This window comes from Electrophorus electricus, chromosome 11 (genome assembly GCF_041902795.1).
Source record: "Electrophorus electricus isolate QZ-2024a chromosome 11, ASM4190279v1, whole genome shotgun sequence".
NCBI lineage: Eukaryota > Metazoa > Chordata > Actinopteri > Gymnotiformes > Gymnotidae > Electrophorus > Electrophorus electricus.
In genome coordinates this window covers 21,354,058-21,378,470 of record NC_137507.1, presented here as the reverse complement: position 1 = coordinate 21,378,470, position 24,413 = coordinate 21,354,058, and the positions used below count along the sequence as shown (strand labels likewise).

At 40.1% G+C, this 24,413-nt stretch overlaps 1 protein-coding gene across 2 annotated transcripts in view; it reads left to right on the top strand.

Annotated features, from left to right (window-relative positions):
• The first annotated feature begins 1,656 nt into the window (after window positions 1-1,656).
• The window catches only part of slco5a1b (solute carrier organic anion transporter family member 5A1b), a 34,443-nt gene continuing 11,686 nt past the window's right edge, over window positions 1,657-24,413 (top strand). The window contains exons 1-15 of one of the 2 annotated variants that reach the window (XM_027020849.3): window positions 1,657-1,938; window positions 5,881-5,931; window positions 7,502-7,615; window positions 9,316-9,406; window positions 10,202-10,322; window positions 10,704-11,034; window positions 12,018-12,206; window positions 12,348-12,391; window positions 13,145-13,467; window positions 14,917-15,003; window positions 15,326-15,405; window positions 15,565-15,629; window positions 16,328-16,540; window positions 16,756-16,953; window positions 17,853-18,000. In XM_027020849.3, coding sequence (XP_026876650.2) covers window positions 1,851-1,938; window positions 5,881-5,931; window positions 7,502-7,615; window positions 9,316-9,406; window positions 10,202-10,322; window positions 10,704-11,034; window positions 12,018-12,206; window positions 12,348-12,391; window positions 13,145-13,467; window positions 14,917-15,003; window positions 15,326-15,405; window positions 15,565-15,629; window positions 16,328-16,540; window positions 16,756-16,953; window positions 17,853-18,000 — 2,143 coding nt within the window. In that variant the 5' untranslated portion in view covers window positions 1,657-1,850. Of the gene's footprint in view, window positions 1,939-5,880; window positions 5,932-7,501; window positions 7,616-9,315; window positions 9,407-10,201; window positions 10,323-10,703; window positions 11,035-11,915; window positions 12,207-12,347; window positions 12,392-13,144; window positions 13,468-14,916; window positions 15,004-15,325; window positions 15,406-15,564; window positions 15,630-16,327; window positions 16,541-16,755; window positions 16,954-17,852; window positions 18,001-24,413 lie in introns of both variants that reach the window. The other variant, XM_027020848.3, reaches the window with a different exon arrangement.

Genomic DNA, 24,413 nt, shown 5'->3' with positions numbered 1-24,413 from the left:
GAAGTGTGTTGAAAACAACTGAGAAAAAGCTCAATCCTCATAATCGCATTTATTTCCATATACACAAAGACACCGGGAGCACTGAACATTCAATTCCAAATGAAAACATGAACGAAATATCATTTTTTAAAACTGAAAACGAAGAAAAAAGAATAATTGGCTGTTCAAAAAAATAGCAGTGTCAAACTCAAATATTTATATTATAAACTGAAAGTTGTTTACAGATTTAGCTTTTCTGTTGATTACTGAACTAATAGTTGTATAACCTTTATTTCTGCTTTACATTAAATGAGTCAATTACACCCAATTAGCAGCGTGCATGTCATGACTGTTGATTCTGTTGGTTGACCATTACTCGGCTACACCTAGTCATGAATTTTTTCCCCATGTTGTATTATCTTTTTCTGCCAAAATTTAAATACATTAGTGATTATGGACTGATATTATTTTGCACATAACTGTATATATCTGAAATTCCAAATTAAACATATTTTAACTTGTATAATTACCCTTGAATTAGGCTGTACCTCAGTCTACACGTCACTGTTACATTTCAGATCCTTTGAGCTGGCATAAAGACAAACTAAAATTACAAAAAGTCTAAAAGGACAAACCTTGACACTGTCCAATTACTTACAGACTGCTCCATTTTGGTGACTCAATCAGACAACAGCAAAACCTTACTGAAATAGGCAATTATTCTAATATTATGTTTATTGTATTGAATATTGTACTTATACACAGAATAAGATGTAAAAATGTACTATGCCCATCCATTAGAGATTTACATATGACCCTGCCCACTCTCTATTGTAAAACATTTCTAGAAAGCAGTGACATTTTCTAGGATGTCAGTGCCTTATGTACAGGCCATGCATGGTTACCAAATGATTTGTTGAGCATAAAAAGTAAACCATATGTTATTGCCGTGTCAGACATCAAATCCCCTGGCAGAAGTCATGGCCAATATCCAGAGTTGTTAATGACAAAGTCTTTCCATGCTTTCTCAGGAAAGTTCTAGAGGCATGATGGATTTTGTTGACTAGTGGAAAAAACACTGTTTGTGGTCACTCTGAATTCTTTCATTAATATTATTAGGTATTGGCAGCATAATAAAGAACGTCGGCAGCAGGCTGCTAAACTCCCATCATGTTATGTTGCCCAAAATAAATGGAATCGATATACTCGTCATACCAAAACTAAAACCTCAGAGATATTATGAATGTGACTAGAAATTATATCACCAGTTTTTTTTAAACGGTCCTGTAATCATTATTGCTCTAGTACAATAATAATCTAGAGTTTATTATATAACGTATTCAGTTTACTAGACGATTACTTCTGTATGCGGTGTAACTGCAGTACATCGATGAGTATTAATGTCGTGTCGATGAACAGAAATTCCAGAAGCACCTACAGTATGTTTCCAATAACATTTCTGATTGGATCTTTTAGGTTTTCTAATATAAAACGAAAAGGGCCTCCTAGCATCTGGTCCCTGAGGCAGACTTGTGGAGGTCAGTTGTCATTTACCGGATCCGTTTCGGTTCGTCCTGTTGGCCTCCTCCATGTTATTGTTATCTTAGTAAGAGAGCGCGCGCGCGTAAGTGACTGACGTCAAAAGGAAGCAGGCGGGCCGCGCTCTGGGTGCTAGGTGGTCATTTGAGCATCGCGCCGACTGCAGGGACAGCTGACAGGTTTCTGCGCACACTTTACGTCTCATCTTTCTCTCCTCCTCCCGCTTTCTCTTCCAGCGTCAGCTGTCTTTGCACCATCTCTTACACTGTCAATATCTCGACAAACTGAAAAATCACTGAAATGGATTATTAACGCGTGCTTGTCATGGATCTATGAAAGTAGGAATGGATTCCCGGTATCTGCTCCTGTCTCTCCTTACGCTCCAAATCGGTCTTACCGTTACAGCGGATGGGAAATTCGGTAGGTGTTTTTGCCACTATGCAGCGTATATGGCATGAAGTAAAGACCTGGAGCAAGCAATGCAGCCTCTGTCGGAGTCGTGTCAATATTAGCTCACATCCAGTATTTGCCGAACGCCAATAACACGCGGGCCCCTAGTTTCATTATCTTCTTTTATCGCCAATGGGTGAAAAAAAAGATGTCAGCAACCAGTATATTTTACTGATATACCCTTAAGCGTTTTTCTTTACTGTTAACCTTGTTTTGCTTATTTATGCTGTAACTAATATAGGTAGCGCCGTATGAGTCGGCTGTCCTGGCAGGCTTTACGGGACACGATTGGAACTGCTTTATTGACAGATGGATTATTCTGTTATCCTAAATGTCTCTAAATCATAGACAGACATAGATAGCGGAACCGAATCCACCACTCAGTCTACTGCAGAGTGCTTCCCGAAAACACAGTCAATCGCATGTATAATCGGCAGAGTTTAATGTAGGATGGTCTGTGTTTCGCTAGAATTGCAGGGTATTGCCGTGTTGCGCTTTATACGCTTCTCCGTCGTTACATAACGGGTAGGGGGCACGAGCAGTAATCAAAGTGGAAAGCCACGACTACAGGCCTACACTAGGACGCTCAACGATATCAAATCTATCTTTTAGAGAAGCGTATCACAAACGGTGCCAAAGAGGTGGGCAGCGCATTTAAAATGGTATATTGTGTGCAGCAGTATGAATGCAGTGGAATGACATCAGTAACTTCTGAGAAATAGGATATACATTTCTCATCTGTAATATCTTTTATATGTTTTTACAAAATACAAAGCTTTCATGTGGATTTATTTAATCTAAGATAGAGAATGTGGGGTGATAGTCTTACTATATCAAAAACCCACTTTTGGTGAACATAGATATCCAAGAATACAGGAGTGTGTGTGTGTGTGTGTGTGTGTGTGTGTGTGTGTGTGTGTGCGCGCGCGCGCACATATGTGTACATTCGTGTGTGTTTAAGAGTAAGAGAGAAAAGGAGAGAGACAGGAAGAAACAAAGGAGAGAAAGAGATTCATTAACCCAGCTCTTGTAAAGGTTACCTTGTCAATCAGGGGGTAGCTGTAACCATAGCAACAGGTCTTAGCATCTTTAATTCATAGTGATGGCTCATGACAGCATGTAGGACTGGCATTCAGTCTCGTTTGACCTTCATATTGTTATGAGTGTTAGCCCTTTAATTAAAACCATCAAAGCATTTGATCAATAACTCTGCAGCGATGGCCTACATTTAAACAATTACTGACGTATTATATTCAAACAATTTTATTAATGCTATTATTTTATGGATTCTGATACAGTGAACTAAAGGCTGTGTTTGTTTCCATGTCTACCTTGTAGCTACTTTCTCTGTGCTTGCTAATCTGATGTTGGGGCAATTGGAATGCTGTACAATTTCAAGAGATATCATGCTCTTTAGGCTTTTTTAAAATAATGAATTAATTAAAATTTATATTGTGTTACATTGATTTTTTTGCTATTATAATCAGATTTTGTTTTAGTAGATCCTGGTCTGTCTCATTACCTGTATCCATCTCTCAGAATCTGTTTATATTTGTGCATTGTTCAAAAAGATTCTCTATTCTGAAAGCCTTAACTGATCATTGAATAATAAATCTATAGCATAATAATAATAATAATAATAATAATAATAATAATAATAAGCATCATCGTCATCATCATTTTTTAAAGTAAGACATTACAAACATCCCATGCTTTCAAGGAAATTGTACAGTCCCAAGATATACTCAGGCATCTTTTTTGCAGTCCAGTCTTTGCAGAATTACGACAAGTTGCCCAGACCAATTTGGCAGTGACGTTGACACACAATGCATCACACAATGCGGCGTCTATGTATACACTGTATATGTCTATGATTGTGACCAATTGCTTTTTATTTTTTATCAGCCCTGCATAAAAATATGACCTATGCAAGAGTGTATGTTTACTTTTTACATTTTGCTGTTTAATACACTTCAAGCTTTACCAACTACCTTATAGGGGACTATATGCCAGTTGGTGGAACAAACTGTAACTTGCACTACTGTCTATTTAAAATAATTGAAAAGAAACCTAGCCTTCTGTATTTGGGGGTTTTTGTTGATTTATTTATTTTTTTGCATTCTAGTGAATCGTGATGTTCAAACTTTGGTGTGAACAAAACTCTAAATATTTTTGGTGAATATGTTAAAATGCTTTACTACTTTAATGCTAATATAATTAACACAAAAACCCATGGACATGATTGAACTAGTTTTGCAAGACTACTTTGAACATAAAGATGGACACAGTTATGTGTCCTGTGGAAGACTAGGGAAGGTTTTATTTATTTTATTTACTTTACTGTAGAAGCAAACATTTCACAACTAAATTATTATAACACTCTAAAATATCAAGAAAACGTGTTTAATGAGAATCATTTTCAAAACAGGTTACTTGAGGCTTCAGTCAAATTTAGAGATCCTGTAGCATGCAGTTGTATTAATCACATAGATTAAGGATTAATTCAAGATCCTGGTATCAGTGGGTTTTCTGTCAACCCTGCAGAGAAGCACCTGATTTTTAAGTGGCATGCTTACTTGTTTAATGAGGTCTAGCTACTCATAAAAGAGGACATCCTAGATCTTAGATTAACACAATTAAACACTTGCTAAATATAAGTTGCAAATATGTTTGTACATTCTGTATTGTATTCATGCTTTCATGGTTTTCCTACCCACATTTCTGTTTTCTATGATAATGGCCTGAGAGGGAAGCATGAGTGTAAAGTAAAAAATGGTGTCAGAATAGCAGGATGGAGTAACTGGCGAAAAAAATGGAGTTGTTAGATTCTAATTAGGATCTATTGTAGGAAAGTGTAGTGGCTCTGTAACTAAAATGTGTGTGTGTGTGTGTGGGGGGGGGGGCATGTATGATTGAGGGTAGTGAATACAAAAGAATTCTGACTGAAAGCAATTTACTCAGTTTGTCTCCCAGGCCTCAAATAAGCCAGCAAATAAGCACAAATACTGTACTCCTCACATCCCACTTTTGAGACATGATTAAATAAGCACAGATAGGTCACTTTCACATCCCACTCTTCAGATATGATTAAACGAGAACACACTTCTCTATCAATTTTCACTCCAAATGTGCAGCTAAACACATGCAGACTCTTGTCTGAGTGAATTTGATAGGCTTGTCTTCAAATTAAATTTATTGGTTATTTCAAATTAAAAAGGCAGTGTTTTATGCATGTTCCATGGTGTGTTTTAATGTGTGCTTTTAAATGAACTACAAACATAACATTCCTTAGATTTGCATGGGGCATAGAACAAGTTGATGGAACTGCTTTTAGGAATTCCACTATACTGCTGATGCAAACATGTAATATTATTTCCACCTTATGGTAAGACTTGTTAAAGAACAGAATGTAAATAATTTTATATGTTACAGGTAACATAACTGCTAGAAGACCTGTGACCAGAATTATTGCCATCAAGCAAATAGATAAAATATATTAAAATAAATTAAAATCCTCATTCATAATTTCCACCATAACTATCTTTATGCTTGGGGTCATTCAGGACCATGTTAAACCTAAAATTGCTTCTTACTTCAGAAGCATGTATTTAAGAACAAACAACACTAGCAGCATAATTTAGAATTTTGAGGTGAAGTGCAGAGAATACATTGTTAAAAGTATTAGAATTTTCCTTTAATCATTTTATGAATATGACTGCTATTTTAAAACTAATAATATAACTTGTTGGAGACAGATTAATTATTTGAATTTTTAGGTTATGCATTTATTTTGAATAAATATGGACTTATGGAAATAGTGGCATGTGTGCTGAGATTACACATAACCAGTATAACTTTGCTTTAAGTACTCATTTTCTCTGTATCTCCCCATTCTCTTCTTCTCTTCCCCAGGCTGCCTGTTTGAAGAGAGTCTGTGTAAGAAATATGAGATTTGTGTCAATGGTAAGATGTGTAAACACACTTATGATCATTTAAAAATATAGAATCACTGACCTGTATATAAGCCCAAGTCACTATAATCACTATACATATATGTATACATACATACCTTGGTGTAACACAGTCTCTATTATACATTTATTAACAAAGGTCCAGAACAATGGCACCTTAAACTCTTCTTTTAGTTCAGCTGTCCTTTCTCTGTGTGTGTGTGTGTGTGTGTGTGTGTGTGTGTGTGTGTGTGTGTGTGTGTGTGTGTGTGTGTGTGTGTGTGTGTGTGTATGCGCATGTGTGTGCTTGTGTAGTGATGTGTGGACATTGTGGTGACCTGCTTTCACATGATGTTGACTGGGTGTGGCAAAACAAATATCATTATGGCTACAGTTTGCTTTCCCAGCACTCTAGAACTCTTCTGAAATGAATGTCACACATTTATTTCCATGTATCCTTTTGGTCTGTGAGGTTTGAGTTTAAACTGATATGGCCATAATCACCTAGATCAACCACTTTTTTATTTATTAAGTTCAATTACTTGGACATAAGAAAGTGATGAAATACATGGAAAAAATTGGAATAAGTGGAAACAGCTGTGGGTAAGTGCCAGAGAGAACAGTAATCTCGGACCAGACGAGAAGCTTTTACTTAAAGTAGGCTATAGATTTGCAGATGTATAGTGGAAAATGATTATGGTGAGATAGCAGACATATATTCCATATATTACCACTCAATAATACAGTGGGTATCACTGAAATCACAGAGGTCAATTGATAACTGTATTGTAATGCTAATTTGACCCACTTGCAGGTGTGTGTGTGTGTGTGTGTGTGTGTGTGTGTGTGTGTGTGTGTGTGTGTGTGTGTGTTCGTATCTGTGTTCATGTGTGCTTTTGGTCAGATGCTTGGTAAATCATGCACAATTTTTTTCAACAAGTGATATAATCTAAGTAAAACTATTTTAACATATTCAATTTTATACTGGGTTGCAGTTTCTGCAGAATTTGTAATATATCATTGTGTATTCAGAACAAAAATACATTTCATGTGATAAAAGGCATCTGTAGGAGACATTAATTACTTTTTATTATTATTTTGTAGTTTAGTCTTAAAGAAAATTATTGTTCTAAGCATGCATTCTGAAAATATTTAGAAAACTAGTCAGTTACTAGGGCCTAGCACAAAATATTTGTGAATTCTTCTTAAGCATTGAGCAGTTTTCTGTTTTGTCTAATTAACCTGTTGTGTCACCATATAAATATGTTTCACATTCAGCTTATTGAGAAATGAATTATGAATTATGTGTCTGTCACAACTCAGATAAGTTCATTTTTATGCCAAGATGTAAACCCCTGACACCAAACAAAGTGTTTGGAGTGTTTGTTCCTAAGCTGCAGAAACACCTGATCTCTCCCCTTTAACAAAGAGGGGAAGATTGTTATTGACCAGGTGCTGCGATGTGCACATTTGGACCAAATCCCTATAGAGCCCTGTAGAGTTCACTGGAGACAGCCAACCTATGTCTCAGCTCTATGTTCTGGTGGTTGGAGGCATTAAGAGTTGGTGTCATTACTTTGCAGATGGCATGTTTGGTCATTGCCAGATGATGATGGTATCGGATGTGTACATGTATGACATCACACCGGGAACACTACAGAGGTTCCGCTCACTGCTTCAGAAACTCTCACTCCGAGGTATATATGTTCCTGCCACCATGGCAACCACACTTGCATTTGTACTGTCACAGTAGTTACTGTGGTGACTCACACCTAAATGTATCATTCCCAGAGCAAATGATGCACTGTAAGATAATGCTAAACAAAGTGTGTGCACGTCTGTGTGTGCTCGTGTGTTTGGAAGAAAGAGAGAAAGAACCTTACACACATTGATCCATAAATGTGTGAATCTCTTTGAGCTGCACTGGTCTGCCATCATAGAGCAGCGACTCAGCTGCTACACCAGAGGGCATTGAAAAAAGTCTACTGATGTGCAAACAATTAGACCGACTACATGTTTTAATATCCAGAAAATATCATTATTGATCTACATTCACACCATTTAAATTACGATTCAAATTTATGTGTATAACACTTTTTTGTTGTCATAAAGTAGCATTACAAAAATCAACTTTATAGAGAATCTGAATCCAAGCCACTAATGAGCAAGCCAAAGATGACAGTGGCAAGAAAATACTACTTAAGAGGATTTTCCAATGCTCATAATAGGAACCTGTTTTTCTCTGGTCAACCATCTAATAACACAAAATAAATGTAAAAAAATCAAGGTGTTTTTTTGTGATAAAATAAAAAGAACAGTCAGTTAAGAAATGACTAATGAAACATACAGCAGTGAATAAAGGCCCAATCCCATCTCATCCCTGGTCGCTACCACTTAGCCCTATTCGTCCATTTTGCATATTCAGATCTAGGGGTAGGGTGTCCAATTTTTTTGGGAAAGCGGGGTAGGACAAAATGTGAGGGCTATATTGCCCTCCAAATGGAGTGTTATGAGAAATCTCCTCCACATTTGAAGGCAGAATTTGACTAAAGTACTGCAGCAAGGATGCAGAGGGAGTACAGAGGGAGGTGATGATGGGCTCTTCACTAAAGTATCCTTGACACCCAGCCAAAGTTTGTAATCACATCAGGAGACTTGTAATCGCATCAAGTGGCACATGCAGATAAGCCTGTCAGGCAGAGCTGGAGGGTAAGTGGCACATGCAAATGAGCCTGCTAGGCAGAACTGGAGGGTAAGTGGCAAATGCAGGTGAGCCAGTCAGGCAGAGCTGGAGGGTAAGTGGCACATGCAGATGAGCCTGACAGGAAGAGCTAGAGGGTAAGTGGCACATGCAAATGAGCCTGCTAGGCAGAACTGGAGGGTAAGTGGCAAATGCAGATGAGCCTGTCAGGCAGAGCTGGAGGGTCAGTGGCACATACAGAGGAGGCTGTCAGGCAGAAATGGAGGGTCAGTGGCACAAGCTGGTGGGTCCAAGGTAATTGCACTGGTCGAGAGGGCAGACAACAAGGAACTCCCCTTCGGGGTCGAGCTAGCACCAGCATTTTACATCTTAGCAGGCCTACCTATAACAGTTTACCTGAAAAAGGAGATCCAGAAGGTAGCATAGGCATAAGGCTTCCCTGAGACATAAGTGCCCTTCTGCTCCAAACTTAGTTCTTTATGTCCCCCAAAAAATTCATTTCAAATGCTTGACTAAACAAGTATGTTTTCATTCTAGACCTAAAAATTGACACCATATCTGAGTCCCAAACATTGACTGGAAGTTTATTCCAAAACCTCCACTATACTCCACTATTCCATTAATTTTTTGTGATGTAGAGTTTCTCACAACAGATATTGTTGCGATCAGAATTAGAAATTATAGATGTTCCTCCAGACTTGTCATGGAAAGATGACGTCACTCAGCAGGTCCTCGCTAATGAATTCTCTAAACTACGCAAGATCTCCCTACCGCCACCTGACTCAAGGTAATTCACACAATACACAAATACACACCAGTTCACAAAATTCATATCTGAAAGCTGGGAAAAATGCTTCTTGTGACATAGATTCATAAGAAAAATGTAAAATTAAAAAATAGAAGAGTTAACTCTCCTCTAATTTTATTCAGGAGTTTTCTACAGAAAGACTATGGTAATTGCAAATAGTTCCAAAATTCCAGCATAATGTTATGTGAGTTTCTTGCTTTCAAAATGTAGATTTTTGGACCTTTTGAGAATTTAAATCATACTATGAGCAATTTACTCATCATAAAATCATAAATCATACTTTGAGCAATGTTAACATCAGGACTCAAATATCTGCACATAGCCTACAATTCTCTCTCACCTGCTGTCCAGGTCAAATAAAGATTGATCTTTGACTGACCCTTTTCTGTATAGAAATCCTTCACATTGCAGATATTCTAGCATATTCTCCAATATACCTGATACAGCCCGCAAAATGGCTTGATAATTACTTGTTGAGCTGAATCCGGTGTGTTCTGGCAAAAATGGTGTCAGACATAGGAAATGATAATTGCTGACCTATAAAAGAGGAATTTGTTTTTCATTTACCTGACCCTTTTATCCAAAGTGACTTATAATTACGACCGAATACAACTTGAGTAATTGAGGGATAAGGGCCTTGCTCAGGGGCCACAACAGTGACAACTTCACAGTGGTGGGACTTAACCATTGTACATTAACCACTGAGCTACCACTGCCCCCACTTTTTAGCATAGGACTGATTATGATAATAATTCACTTGCTGCTGCTGTACAGGCCAGTGGTACAATCAGTTCCTGTGGGAAATGGAAGACTGAAAAAGTTGGAGGTGGAGCTTAGCAGGAGTTTGCAGAAGTACCTGCTCAACCTGGGTTTGTTGCCTAAGCAAGGCAGTCAGGTACAGTGCTTGTGTGTGTGTGTGTGTCCTCAAAGATGTATGGTTTTTATACAAATTACAGCTTCCATTCTAAAAAGTAAACAAAAGATATCTTTGGTTTCTTAAGAAGAGAGCTAACTCATCTTAACATTGGTAAAAATCACTGAAGCACTAATGAATAATATTGATGTGTTCTTGGTTTTCTTTGGTTTCTTTCTGTGAAGAAACAAGCCTTTCAGTTGTTTATGCATTAAAGTTCCCTAGCAGCATTTATCATCCCTCTGGTGATGATATGAAACTTGGTGATTATATTGTAGATTTTGAGTGCTTCAGAGAAAACTTTATCTTGGTAAAAGTTATTAACAGCATGCATATTTACTGGTATGTGTTGGTTGTGTACAGGTCAGTCATATGAAGTCTTCTCTGCCACTGCAGTATTATCCTTCTGGGAAAACCCATAATAAAGTTGACTCCACCCCTCCAGAGTTCACCCCAGAGTCAACTTATCAGCAGGCATCTTACCCTGACCTTACACATTACCAGAGTGACACAGCATACATGCCCCCACAATGGGAAGCTGTTCCAGACCTCCTTGTTACTGTTCTAAAGCAGTACCTGTCACAGAACAGCCCACTTGAACCTGAACAGGGGGGCAGACAAAAATTAAACACAATTCTCCTGAAAGGTGGATCCTCACAGTCTTCGGGAAGGGACCCCTTGACTCCCATAGACGGTATGATCTGTGTCTCCCTCCTGTCTTTAGGTGGCATATTTATAGTATTATATAATTTTTATATTCATATTCACTGTATGTGAATACAGTGTATTTCTCATATGATATCTTATTTGTTTATTCATTTTTGTATTCGCAGTGTTATTAACAAATTGAATTTATTCCTGTACAATTACATAGGAAACACCTCAGAGTTCAGTGACAATATTGTGAGTGAATTCGCTCACACCAATACTGTGAATTTAACTAAATTATATTTTAGATGCCAGTAATAGTCTATTCAACTCTAATCAATGCATTAAAATAATCAGCATTTTAAGCTCTCAGGCCTTTGAGGTACTTGCACAAATGTATCTATAATGTTACAAAGTAAGCCTAGCTATGTTATTGTTTTCCAAATAAAAGTTGTATGTGCGTGGGCAGGTTTGTAGAAAAAAATTATTGTACCTGTCCACATACAACTAGAATACACTTTGGTATTATTGTCACTTTAATTTCACCATCAAATCCTGCCTTGAAGTGCTTTCAGGGATTGCTTATTTAGGGAAACATCATTCCTAGCCACATGTCGATGTCCATGAATCACTGGTTCTTTTGTAATAAGGCTGGATCACTGTCAAGTCCAGCTGCCTTTAATTGAAGCAGATAATTGCTTGGTATCACATTTCCCCTAATAAATGCAGCCTCATTGCAATATGTTTTGCTACTATTGGGCTGCATATTCCAGTAGAAAATTGACGTATACCCTCTATATACATTCCTGCGTGGATTTTAAGGACTTGTGACCTTAATGCTTTTACAGTAGCCAATCAATTGGCTGCTGCTGAAGGTTCCCTATTCTGCAGTTTTAACCAGGTACTTCATTACTCTGCCATCCTCAGAAACCTTCATTCAGAACGTTCTGCGAAATGTGGGAAAGCACAATGTGGATGTTGAGAACCTGAGTGCAGCAGATCTCAACAAGCTGGCTGCTCTCATCGCAGATGCTCTTCAGTTGGTGGAGCAGCAAGCAGAGCAGGGATACACACCCCGAGACCTGCAGGAAGACGACCAGCCTGGGGACCAGCAGCGTGGGAATGATTCAGGGGACCAAATTATTTCAGATAAATCAAGACAGCAGAGTGAAGAAACTTCATCTCTCGATGAAAGGTTGACAAACCCATCTGGGGCAGGTAAAGACACACAGAGATTGACAATCTACTCAAAACTATTCGCAAACTGCTAGTTCTTAAGAATAATCAGTAGATCCGTTTCATCAAAAATACATGTGTAAAAATGAGATAAGGACATTGTGCTGTCCAATTCTGTTGCAGAGAGTCAGACAGGGGAAGAGGAGAGATCTGTTGCAGACCACACGGTGAGCAAGTATGGGAGAAATGGAGGTGGAGAGAGGGCTACTGAATTACTTTGTAGGTGTATGTTCTGTGTTTTCAATATGGGTACAGCATAACAAGTACCCATTTATAGGAAGGGTTTTACTCACTCACCTGTTCCCAGGTGGATGTGTAGCCAAATGATACTGGCTGTGTCGGGCTAGGCAGAATCAGACGCTTGCGGATATAAAACAGGAGCTTTATTAGTGTTCAACTCAGTGGTAGCTGAATAAGCCAGGGTCAAAACCAAAAGAGCAAAGTAAGGGGGAATCCAAATCGTAGAGATAGAACAGTCCATGTCAAAACCAGATGAGCCATCCAAAACCAGGCAAAAAAGGGGCAGGCAAAAATTGGCAATGAGAAATACAAAATCAGGGTGCAGTACACAGGAAGATAATCAAAGATAATAACACTAAGTATGCTTAGAGAATCTAGAGGTAATACTTTGCAGTATATGAGACCTTGAGACAGGCTTATATACAAAATCCTCTGAACACACAGGGGAATTCAATATTCCAGAGATGACCATCTTACTTAACGTCTCTAATTGGCTGAGTCATTGGACGGGTGACGAACAGTGTGCTGGGTAGTGTAGTGTAGTGTGATAGGGGGTCGGGCGGTATGACACTGGCATAAAAAATGTTTGTTTTGAGACATGTAAACTCCCAGATGATGAAGTACAATGGGCCATAATTATCATTTTAATTAACTATATTTCCTGTTTCTTGTGTTGACAGAAACAAGGATTGTTGGCTAAGCTGCTGGAGTACCTGGACAAGGCCTCACTATCAGAGATTAGGCCTTTTATGAAGGGGCGGGGCATATCCATAGAGACAGTTCACAGCAGGACAACCCAACGAGATGTGGGAATGCAAAAGAAAGCCATGGAGCAGGTGGAGGAGGTGGAGGGCTGGGTGCAGGCTGCTGCTCTTGCACCTGCTTCTGTACGGGAAGAAGATACCACAACCCATCGCAAAAAGATGAAAGTGCAGGATCTACAGCTTGATGTGCAGTCAAACACAAACAGTGATGTGTATGGTTACATCATTACAGATGTTGAGTGAGTCTCACACACACACACACACACGGACAAACACACGCACACAGAGGCATGGCAAGATGCAAGTATCAGTGGCTGCTAAATGGAGGGGGGCAGTATATAGGTGCACTGTATGGGATACAATAATTGCAGAAAGCCTACACACATTTTTAATGCTCACGAAATTGTACTTTGCACAGCTTAGGGATACACTGCCAAGCATTTCACTATAATCTTAAACATAGAAATATGCAATATATAGGAAAAATAAAATTGAAACATTAACCAAATACACAGAAGTGTAAATGTAATCCCAATATAAAAAAACCACAAAAAAACACAAAAATAAACATTCAGTAAAAAACTGAGCTTTTTACATGATCTTGCACATAGTAATATTGACTACATTTCTGTATTTCCGAATGTTGCATTAACACTTGAACACTTCAGAACTACCTTTCTCTTTGTAATCAACAAACACAAACCTTTTAAGATCTACAGAATTAAGGATAGATCAAGCCCCTGGTTCTTTAGTAGAACCTCACTGCTTAAGGCAAGAAATAAAGCCTGGAGAATTGCTAGATTCAGAAGGGAGGAATATTGTTGTCTTACATTTAGAACACTTAGAAACAAATGCAAATCTCATTAGGAAAGCTAAATTGGATTACTACAATACTGATTTCTAGCTCTCGGTCAAACCCAGTCAGGTTTTGGAAGGCTGATAATTCAGTGCATAATACGCCCTTATCATATATACCCCCTCAATGAGCAAACTTACCTTCCCTGAGGTTCTCAGTTAGACTGTACATGAGGCTTCCCCCTCAATGTAAACTCAAGATTAAATAAAGAATGATGATGATGTTCAACGATATATGTGTTAAATGTGAGAACAAGAAGAACAAGAATTGTTTAATGTATCAGATGTATTCTGATTGACTCTTGAAAGTATGTTGCATGATTCCATGGAAACGTTTAGGCTAAGCATTGAAGCATCACATTCGCAGCAGTTTGGTAGTTTTAGCAAGCAAGAATAAAAATGAAAATGACCATAAATTGTTATTGTTAACGGATCATTTTTGGTTTTATGAATACTGCTTTCTGAAGGATTCTCTACATAGTTAACCATGGGTGTGTGGCAAGTTTAACACTACTTAAGAAAACATCCGAAATGCTTACTAGAAAGTGTGGACACAGCTTCCTTCTGGAGGAGTCTTCTCAACAAATAATTAAAGTACTTTTAATATATTAATCCATGTATATTTCACATCCCTACAACTCTGTAAATCTATTAACAGAAACATACACACACACACACACACACACACACACACACACATTACACCAGCAACAATGTGTATGGGTACATCACTACAGATGTTACATTACAGACACACACACACATACAGTACACTTGAGCACAGCCCAGTGACTGCTTCTCTCTTGCTCTCTTTCTCTCTCTCTCTTCCTCAGCTCTCTCACCACTGATCAGGGTGTGCATCTGATGGAGCTCGTGTCTCACAAAGCAAAGATCCAGATGACTGATTTCCTTGAGCTCTTGTGAGTCGTGTGTGTGTGTGTGTGTGTGTGTGTGTGTGTGTGCATGCTCATTTGTTTGTTTGTGTGTTGTGAATGTATTCTCTTTCTGGAACTCTCCTCTAGGCATTTATTGAAAGACTGTAATAAACTCATATCACTGTGGTAATACAGTATATATAATATATAATATATAATGTAATATATAATGTAGTAAACTCTAGTATAGCACTAGTAATATAAAGTTCAGAGATGAAAATTCAGCAATAATGACAATCACAAAGGGTTATTTTTCTTTGTGTGTGTGCATGCATCTGATTGTGTGCATGTTTAACTGTGTTTTTAGTGTTGTTGGTCCAGCTGTGACATTTCAGGTGCGCCCTAATGCTCAGAATGTCACCACAGCTGATGTCACCAGTGTTGCAGGTACAGGTTTTATACACATACACACACACACACACACACACAAACACATACACACACACACACACACACACACACACCTTTGCCTTCCCTCTAACAGTCTGTGATAACTATCACACACTCCTCTCCTGTGTGTGTGCATGTGCTTGTATATTTAATCAGTTCGTCAGAAGGCTGCACTGGAGAAAGAAGCCGGAGTCACCATAGTGGAGGCAGGAGTCACTGATGTAAGAAAACTCCATTCATTTCTTTTTACTTTTATACCTCGGACCCCTATTCTCTATTTATCCCACTGAAAATAAGACAGCCTGCTAAGCATTTAGTCATGACATGTTCATTCCCACACAAGAGCTAGATGGAGACACAGGAATAGTTTTCTTTGGACTTAGTCAAAAATAAATAAACTTTTTATGACATGGCAATGTGTGTTTATAAATAATTAAACATAAATGTTAAATATTTGCTGTGGGATAAAAAGGCCATGAAGGATGTAGTGGGAACTCACTCTCTAGCTCTGGCAGCCTTCTGAACGAGAGGTTGGCACATAAGTACACTGCTGTTAATCACACACAGGTCCAACCAATTGTGATCATCCACTCACCATCTCTCCATATCGCAGAAAATACTCAGCCATTCTCTTGGTGTGTTAGACACCAAGTCTCCACCAATACAGCCTACAGGGCACTCTGTAGCCCTTTAAATAATAGATCCCTGTTGGTTCTCCCTGTGGAGAATTGAGTCCTTCTGCTGCTGGGGGTGGTGTGTTGCAGGCAGTGTTCTGGTTCAGCAAGCAAAATAAAATGAGGTCAAACCCTAAAGCTGACAGGATGTCTCTCTCCAACTATCTTTCTCTCTCTATTTCTCCTCTCTATATCCACCCTTTTGTCTGTCTCTGTATTCTCTCTCTCTTTCTCTGTTTGTGAAGAAATCCAAGCTGAGTGAGATCCCCACCAAGTACAGCCGCTCGGAGTCTCTGAAGTTCCTGATCCTGACTGTGATCTCCATCGTGTGCATCATTGGTGTCCTGCTAATCTCCACTGTCATTTATTGCGTCCGCCATCGCTCACACCATAAACTGAAAGAGAAACTCACCAACCTCAGCACAGACCCTGCTACTGAAGCCACAGCTACTTACCAGGTACCAGGTCCTCTGTGCTGATGTTAAGGCCAGTTTCACCAAACAGGAGCAACCTATACATAGTCCAAAAATAGCCACATTAGTAGCTGTGATTTTAGTATGTGTGTGTGTGTGTGAGAGAAAGAGAGACAGTAAACAAGAAAACTCACTTGTTATCCTTTTAATAATATATTTTCAACTCTCATTTTACATTCTTCCTCCCTCTCTCCATGTAGGAGTTGTGCAGACAACGGATGGCTGTGAAGCCACAAGTGGAGAGGGCAGAGCCTCGTCACTCGTCTCGCATAAACAGCGTATCATCTCAGCTGAGTGATGGACCCATCCCCAGCCCTTCAGCACGCACAAGCATCTCTTCCTGGAGTGAGGAGCCTGCCCACTCCAACATGGACATCTCCACTGGACATATGATACTGGTACATGCATATGAACACACAGGCCATTGAGGCCAACACACAAATGTGCACGTTTGTGTATGCGCAAAAACAATCAGAAAAAAATCAGATGGGAATAAAAACAAGACCAAGATAGTGGTGGGTGTTGATGGTGTTTAGTCTTATTGCCATATACAGCAACTGCTGCATGACTTGCAGTGTAATGGAAATGAGTGCTGAATAGTTGCTCATTTTATAGGAAAACTGCTGATGGGTAAATATACGTGAGGAAATACATTTACAGCATTTGCCAGACGCTCTTGTCCAGAATGACTAACAGAAGTGTGTAACGCTGTTGGTCCGAGTGCTGCAGGGTGTGGGGCAGGACGCAGAGACTTTCTCGACAGTGAATGACGTTTATTAACATTAAACGCAGACAACATAGGTGGCACTCACATAAGACATCTACGTTGAACATGATTACACATTAACATTGAATGAAGAACACGTACATATTAATGGTGAGTACACAGACTAACGTTACGGCTACAGCGATGTTTACATAGATCGACTAACATATAAGTAGCGACATAGCTACTTATGCTACATAGCTACAATGACCAGCAACGGTGCGCACAAGGACAGGGGTTTAAATAGACTAACACGCAACATTAAACCCTGAGCACGTGTGTGCAATCCCGGGGGGCGTGGTTACAAAACAGTACACATGTGAATCCCCAAACCACCTGACTTGTGGGGGGAGGAGCATTCCATGACAGTGTTTTTTAGTTTTTTTTTCAAATAGTGCTTAGTCAAATGCAAAATTATACCTTTTCTCTCCAGTATGTACCATATTGAAATTCTGTAGAAGATGACTGAAAACAATAATGTGTCTCTCAGTTGTGTCTGTCTATTTCTCTCTGTGCCCCCAACCCCTGTAGTCATATATGGAAGACCACCTGAAGAATAAGAACCGGTTGGAAAAGGAGTGGGAGGCTCTGTGTGCTTATCAGGCAGAACCAAACACCTGCAGTATTGGCCAGAGAGACTCCAACACCAAGAAGAACCGCATCAGCACAGTCATCCCCTGTGAGCATCTCTCTTACACACACACACACATACACACACACACACACAGACACCTGGAGACAGGCAGTTACTGGTACGTTTATGTCATACAGTGGTATGTGTGACGTCTCCAACAGATTCAGCGGCAAAACATGAATCAATAAACATGCTCTTATTTTTTTAAAAAACCAGATAAAGAAACCAAAAAAACAAAAAAGAAGTGACACAATGGACACTCCTAAAACCGAGCATTAAGAAGGATGAAGGTAAGCTAGCAAAAGCAGAGGGCAAGGAATGGTGAAGTAAACGCATAAAAGCTCTAACATGAAGTACTGAAGGTTTGTGAGCTGGGGTTCAAGTGTTTGTGTGCGTATAGTGCGGAAAAGTACAGTATGTTAGTATTCAGCGGAAAGTGAGCAATATCTGTGAGATTGGAAGGTGCATGTGATGTATGCGGGGAGTGTGGGAATCATAGTGCTGTCTAGGTGCAAACTAGTCCCTTGTCAAATTTATTTATATAGTGTTTTTTACATCAGGCATTGTCACAAAGAAGCTTTATAGATGTGTGAGTCTATGCTTCCAGTGAGCAAGCCAGAAACGACAATGGCAAGAAAAAACTCCCTAAGAGCCTAAGAGGAAAAAAGACTCAAAGGGGGAGTCCATCCTCCTCTGGTTGACACTGTGGTATCAGGACAAGAGGTATAAGTAGACCCAGAAAAGGTAAGAGCCAGATGAGAATATCCACCGCCTATGGTTATTAAAAGTCTGCAGAGATTCTTGGGGCTGGTAGGATGGTACCACAGCTTTATCCTTTACCTAGCAGACATTTCAGCTCCCCTAAATCAGTTGAAGAAAAAGAACACATGCTGGCGTCATTACCTGGAGGGTTCTACATTTGACTTATACACCGACCATGGTGCTCTCACTTGGGCTTTTAATTCACCAAGAACAGTATCTAGGCTGACTAGGTGGACATTGAGGCTCCAAGACTTTGACTTCTGGCTTCATTATAAGAAAGGGTACACCATCGTTGTCCCTGATGCTCTATCAAGGGCATCCCCTGACGTCCAAGGTGTTGTCTGCTCAGCTGTGGTAAAGACTTATTGGTGTGATTTACCGACCTCTCTCCAGGACATTGCGGCTGAACAAGCCTTGAGCATCATCTGTGAACAAATGAAGGAGATGATTCAGGACACCAAAGTGTGCTGGGTCCACTACCAGGAGCAGCAAGGCATCTTGTACCAGGGTATGGCCTCTAGACATGGGGGTTTTAATTATCAACTAGTGGTCCCTGAGGAATTGGTCCCATTTGGGGGCCATTTATGCCACATGAAGACCCTCAGGAAAATCCTGGAAGTGACTTGGTGGCCTACAATCCAGAAGGATGTGTGGTCATTTGTCAAGGCATGTTAAATCTGCCAACAGCACAAAAACCCTAGTGTCCTGCCGGCAAGGTTAATACAACAGACTGAAGTCCAACAACTTCTCTAAATGGGTGGAATATCTATTAAGAGATGGTAAAACATCTCAGGTGTGTAGTGTGATATGGACAAACACTTCACTCGTTGGGGTGTACCAAAATATATAGTATCTGATCGAGGGCCACATTGGACGAGCAAGCTCATGACAAATAATGTTAAATAATGTGTATATACGTATCAGCCTTTTTCCTTTTTGTTTTTTTACTCGTGTTTTCGGTTGAGTGCATACTCCATAAGGAGGGGGCGTGGTACATGAATTCAGGGCTCGCCTCTTGCGCAGAAGATGACTGTAGTTGGGACTGATCGCCCAATACGCAGGACAATCACGAATGGATTATCAATGAAATGGGAAATCCCAGGAACCAGAAGAGTGAGGTTTTTTTTAACACATGGAAGCATCACATCGTAGAACAACATTTGGGGAAAGTTTGCATCTTCTCCCTCATCTTGGATGAGGGTTGGATGACCTGACATGTGATATTATGTAGGGAATATTTGTATAATACTACTTGTAGAGTTGTTGTATACACATATACAGTAGTCTCTAAAAGCATAGCAAGTGTTATTTTGGATTGTTTTTTAGTGTACCGTACCTTTTCTTAGTATTCCTTGTTGTATTTTGCCTGCCCCTTTTGGATTATCTGCCTGGTTATATATCTTCTGGTTTCTGACTCGGACTGTTAAACTCTCCATAATTTGGATTATCCCTTTATCTTTAGACCACAGATAACTGGTAATTCTCACCCCCCACCCTAGTCTGAGATATGAATTCAGACAAGATCCAGAGTGGAGTACATGCATTATGATTCATCCCGTTTATCTGAGGAAGAACAGAGGCGTCGGTTCCAGGAAGGTCTGTGTCTGTATTGGATCTCAAACTCCCTCATCTATTTTCACAGCCCTAGTGGATTGTGGAGCAGAGGGCAACTTCCTTCACGCTTGTGTTATAGACGACTTACACATCCCCGTCGAACCATTACCCAAGTCCCTTCGATTGGCCGCTTTGGACAGATCACCCATAGGAGCTGGGATCATATCTCTATGTACCACATTGATAAAACTCACCACCAGTGCACTCCACTTAGAACTCATCTCGTTCCTGGTCCTACCAGCATCCTCCATCCCGGTTATTCTAGGCCTTCCTTGGCTGGAGCAGCATAACCCAAGTATAGCCTGGCCTCAGATGGAGATAACGCAGTGGTCGGATTATTGTCAAAAGACCTGTTTGTCCTTACCCGCACTTACACTCTGTTCCACGACTATAGAGAATCCTGCTTACGAGCATCATTTTTCCTTTCCTAAAGAATACCAGGACGTAGGCAGCATCTTTAGCAAACAGAAAGCTACACTGTTTCCCCCTCACCATTCCTACGGTTGGGCTATAGAACTCCTGGAGGGTGCCACTTTGCCCAAGGCACATATTTACCCCTCTCTCTCAAAAGGAAGAAAGAGCTATCTATCAGTACATAGAAGAGACACTGAAACAAGGGTTCATCCAGTCCTCCACTTCCCCTCTGGTGTCAGGCTTCTTTTTTGTAAAGAAGGACGGTGGTCTTCGTCCATGCATCGATTACCATAACCTAAACCAGATCTCCAAAAAATATGCTTACCCATTGCCGCTTATCACCGTCGCCCTGGAAGAGCTACGAGAGGCAAAATTCACGAAAATAGATCTTCATAGCGCTTATAACCTTATAAGGAGCAAGAAAGGAGATGAGTGGAAGACCGCTTTTGTCACCACAAAGGGGCACTATGAATACAAGGTTATGCAGACACACATTCAACATGTTAGAACTGTATTGAAGATTCTCCTGAATAATGGGTTGTATGTGAAAGGGGAGAAATGTGAATTTCATACAACCACTACCACATTTCTGGGGTATGTAGTAAGTCATGGTGGAGTGACTATGGATGACAAGAAAATAGATGCTATCCTGCAGTGGCCCGTGCCGACTACCATCAAAAGGCTCCAAAGTTTCCTAGGTTTCGCAAATTTTCATCAACGATTCATCAGAAATTTCAGTAGTATAGCAGGTCCTCTCACAGCTCTTCTCAAAGGATCTTCTAAACACCTTAATTGGACTCAAATGGCTAGGAGCGCTTTCAACAGATTAAAGGAGGTTTTCACGACGGCTCCCATCCTGAGACACCCGGACCCTAACCATTCCATTTATAGTAGAAGCTGACGCTTCCAACATTGGTATTGGAGCTGTCCTTTCTCAGTGACATAATGGGGTAAAAACTACATCTCATGGCATATTTTTCAAGGAAATTATCACCCGCAGAACAAAATTATGGCATTGGAGAGTGCGAACTGTTGGCCATCAAGTTGGCCTTGGAGGAATGGAGACATTGGTTGGAAGGGGTAATCATCCTTTTTTAGTAATTACAGATCATAGGAATTTGGAGTATATGCATATGGCTAGGCAACTGAACCCCCATCAAGCCCATTGGTCCTTGTTCTTTTCCAGATTTAATTTTAAAATCATGTATCATCCAGGAAATCGCAATACTAAAGCAGACGCTCTTTCCCGGGTCCATCAAGAGGAGAGTGAGGAGAGAACCGAGGAGAAAGAAACCATATTAACTACATGGGTTCACCTGATGTCCATCAGATGGGAGATTGACGAGGAAATAAACTAGGTTTCACAAGGAATGTCAGAGTGACAAACGCTACGTACCTGAATCTTGTCGAAACCGTTTGCTAGCATGGGCCCATTCCTCCCTTGCTACAGGTCATCCTAGGGAGATACGTACACGTCAGCTCCTAACCGGTACTGGTGGGAGCATCTGACCAGTGATGTTCACCGCTATGTGTTATCTTGTTCTGTCTGTAGTCAGGGCAAGACACCCAAAATTCTTCCTGTGGGAAAACTCCTGCAGCTTCACATGCCTGAAAGACCTTGGTCGCACATTGCACTGGATTTCGTCACTGATCTTCCTTGTTCTAAAGGAAACACTACTGTACTTATGGTCGTGGATAGATTTTCTAGAGGGGTAAGATTCATTGCCTTCCCAGGCCTACCCACGGCCTTCCAGACAGCTGAAACATATTTGGCATTCCCGAGGATATATTATCAGATAGGAGCCCACAGTTCACATCTCGAGTTTGGTCAGCATTTCTGGAATGCATTGGGGTAACCGTTAGCCTCACTTCTGGGTATCATCCGCAATCTAAAGGACTGTTCAAATCAGGAGCTTAGTAAATTTCTGAGATGTTTTTGTATGCACAATCCTTCGGATTGGTCCAAGTTCTTATCTTGGGTGGATTTGGTGCAGAATTTGCTCACTAGCTCATCCACAGGATTAACCTCGTTTGAGTGTATTCTAGGCTATCAACCTCCTATGGCTCCATGGACTCCTGTTACTACTGATATCCCAGCGGTGGATGTTTGGATGAGACGCAGTGATAAGGTATGGGAGGAGCCTCACCAACGCATCGAACAGGCGATACAATGTTACAAGGAAACGGCTGCCAGACACAGAGGGGCGAATCCTAACTACCAACCAGGTGATCGAGTTTGGCTTTCCATACGGGATTTCCACAAGCTGGGTTCCTGCTGCAATCTGGGTTCCAAGTATATTGGTCCCCTTGAGATCTGGAAACGAGTTAACGAGGTAACATATCAGTTGAACTTATTTTCGTGTTTCTAGGGCCTTCCATGTCTCTCTCCTCAAGCCTGTTGTAGGTCCTTTGAATGAGGTTTACCCCTCTACAACCCATTGACTATGATGGCACTCTGATATATGCTGTGCATCGCGTTCTGGATTCCAGAAGGAGGGATGATACGATACAATACTGGACTGGGAGGGGTTTGGTCCTGAGGAACAGAGTTGGGTTCCTCGTGATGATATACTGGATCCTGTTCTAGTATCAGACTTTCATTCTAGAAACTCTGAAAAACCTGCTCCTCGTTCTCGTGGGTCTCCCCACTGCGTTCTTATGGTGGGAACTCATAATAGGTCGGACTCCACTGTGCCTACAAGAGATCGTCATGGCTGTCCTTGTGCCTCGGCCGTTCCAGACTCTTTGGGGGAGGGAACTGTCATAATGCCAAATCCTCTGACGGACAATACCCAGCAACCCGATCATCACCCACTTGACGACTCCAATCAGATCAGTGTCACCAGAATATTGAACTCACCTGTATGTCCTGATTACTAGATTATATAACATTTATTAGTTTGTTGGATATGTTTCTAACTCTAAGTCTTTGCGAAGTATTGCCAATAATCTCTAGAAGCATACCGAGCGTTATTTTGGATTGTCTTTTTGTGTACCGTATCATTTCGTAGTATTCCTCGTTGTTGTATTTTGCCTGCACCTTTTGGATTGTCTGTCTGGTTATATTGTGATTGATCTTCTGGTTTCTGACTTGGACTGTTAAACTCTCCACAATTTGGATTATCCCTTTATCTTCCCCTTTTGTCATCACACTGGATTATTGCACAACCCCTGAACAACGATTAAACCAACCTGCTATCCGCAAGCATCTGTTTTTGCCCGACCCGTCACAGAATGAGGATAACTGAGGAGCTACATCTTTTTCTACGATTTTGGAAACAAAGGGCAAGTTTATATTTGGCCTATAGTTTGAAATAGACCTGAGTCAAGGTTAGATTTTTAGATCAGTGGTTTGATAACTGCTACTTTGAATGATTTATGTACATTGCCAATGTTAAGGGAGGAGTTTACTATATATAATAGGTTAGAGATTCAATTATTTCAGTCAGTATTTCTTTAAGGTAGTGTGTGGGTAATCTATCTAGTAAGCAAATGTAAGATTTTGGGGAAATTAATTATACTAGTTTAAGATGTTGGATAGGAATAAAGGACTCTAATGTCTCTATTGACATGGTTGTCTCTAATTGCATGATGCCACATCAATACTCTGAATATTATTTTACATGTTTTTAATTTTTTCAATTCTACTATGTGATGTTGGTGTAATG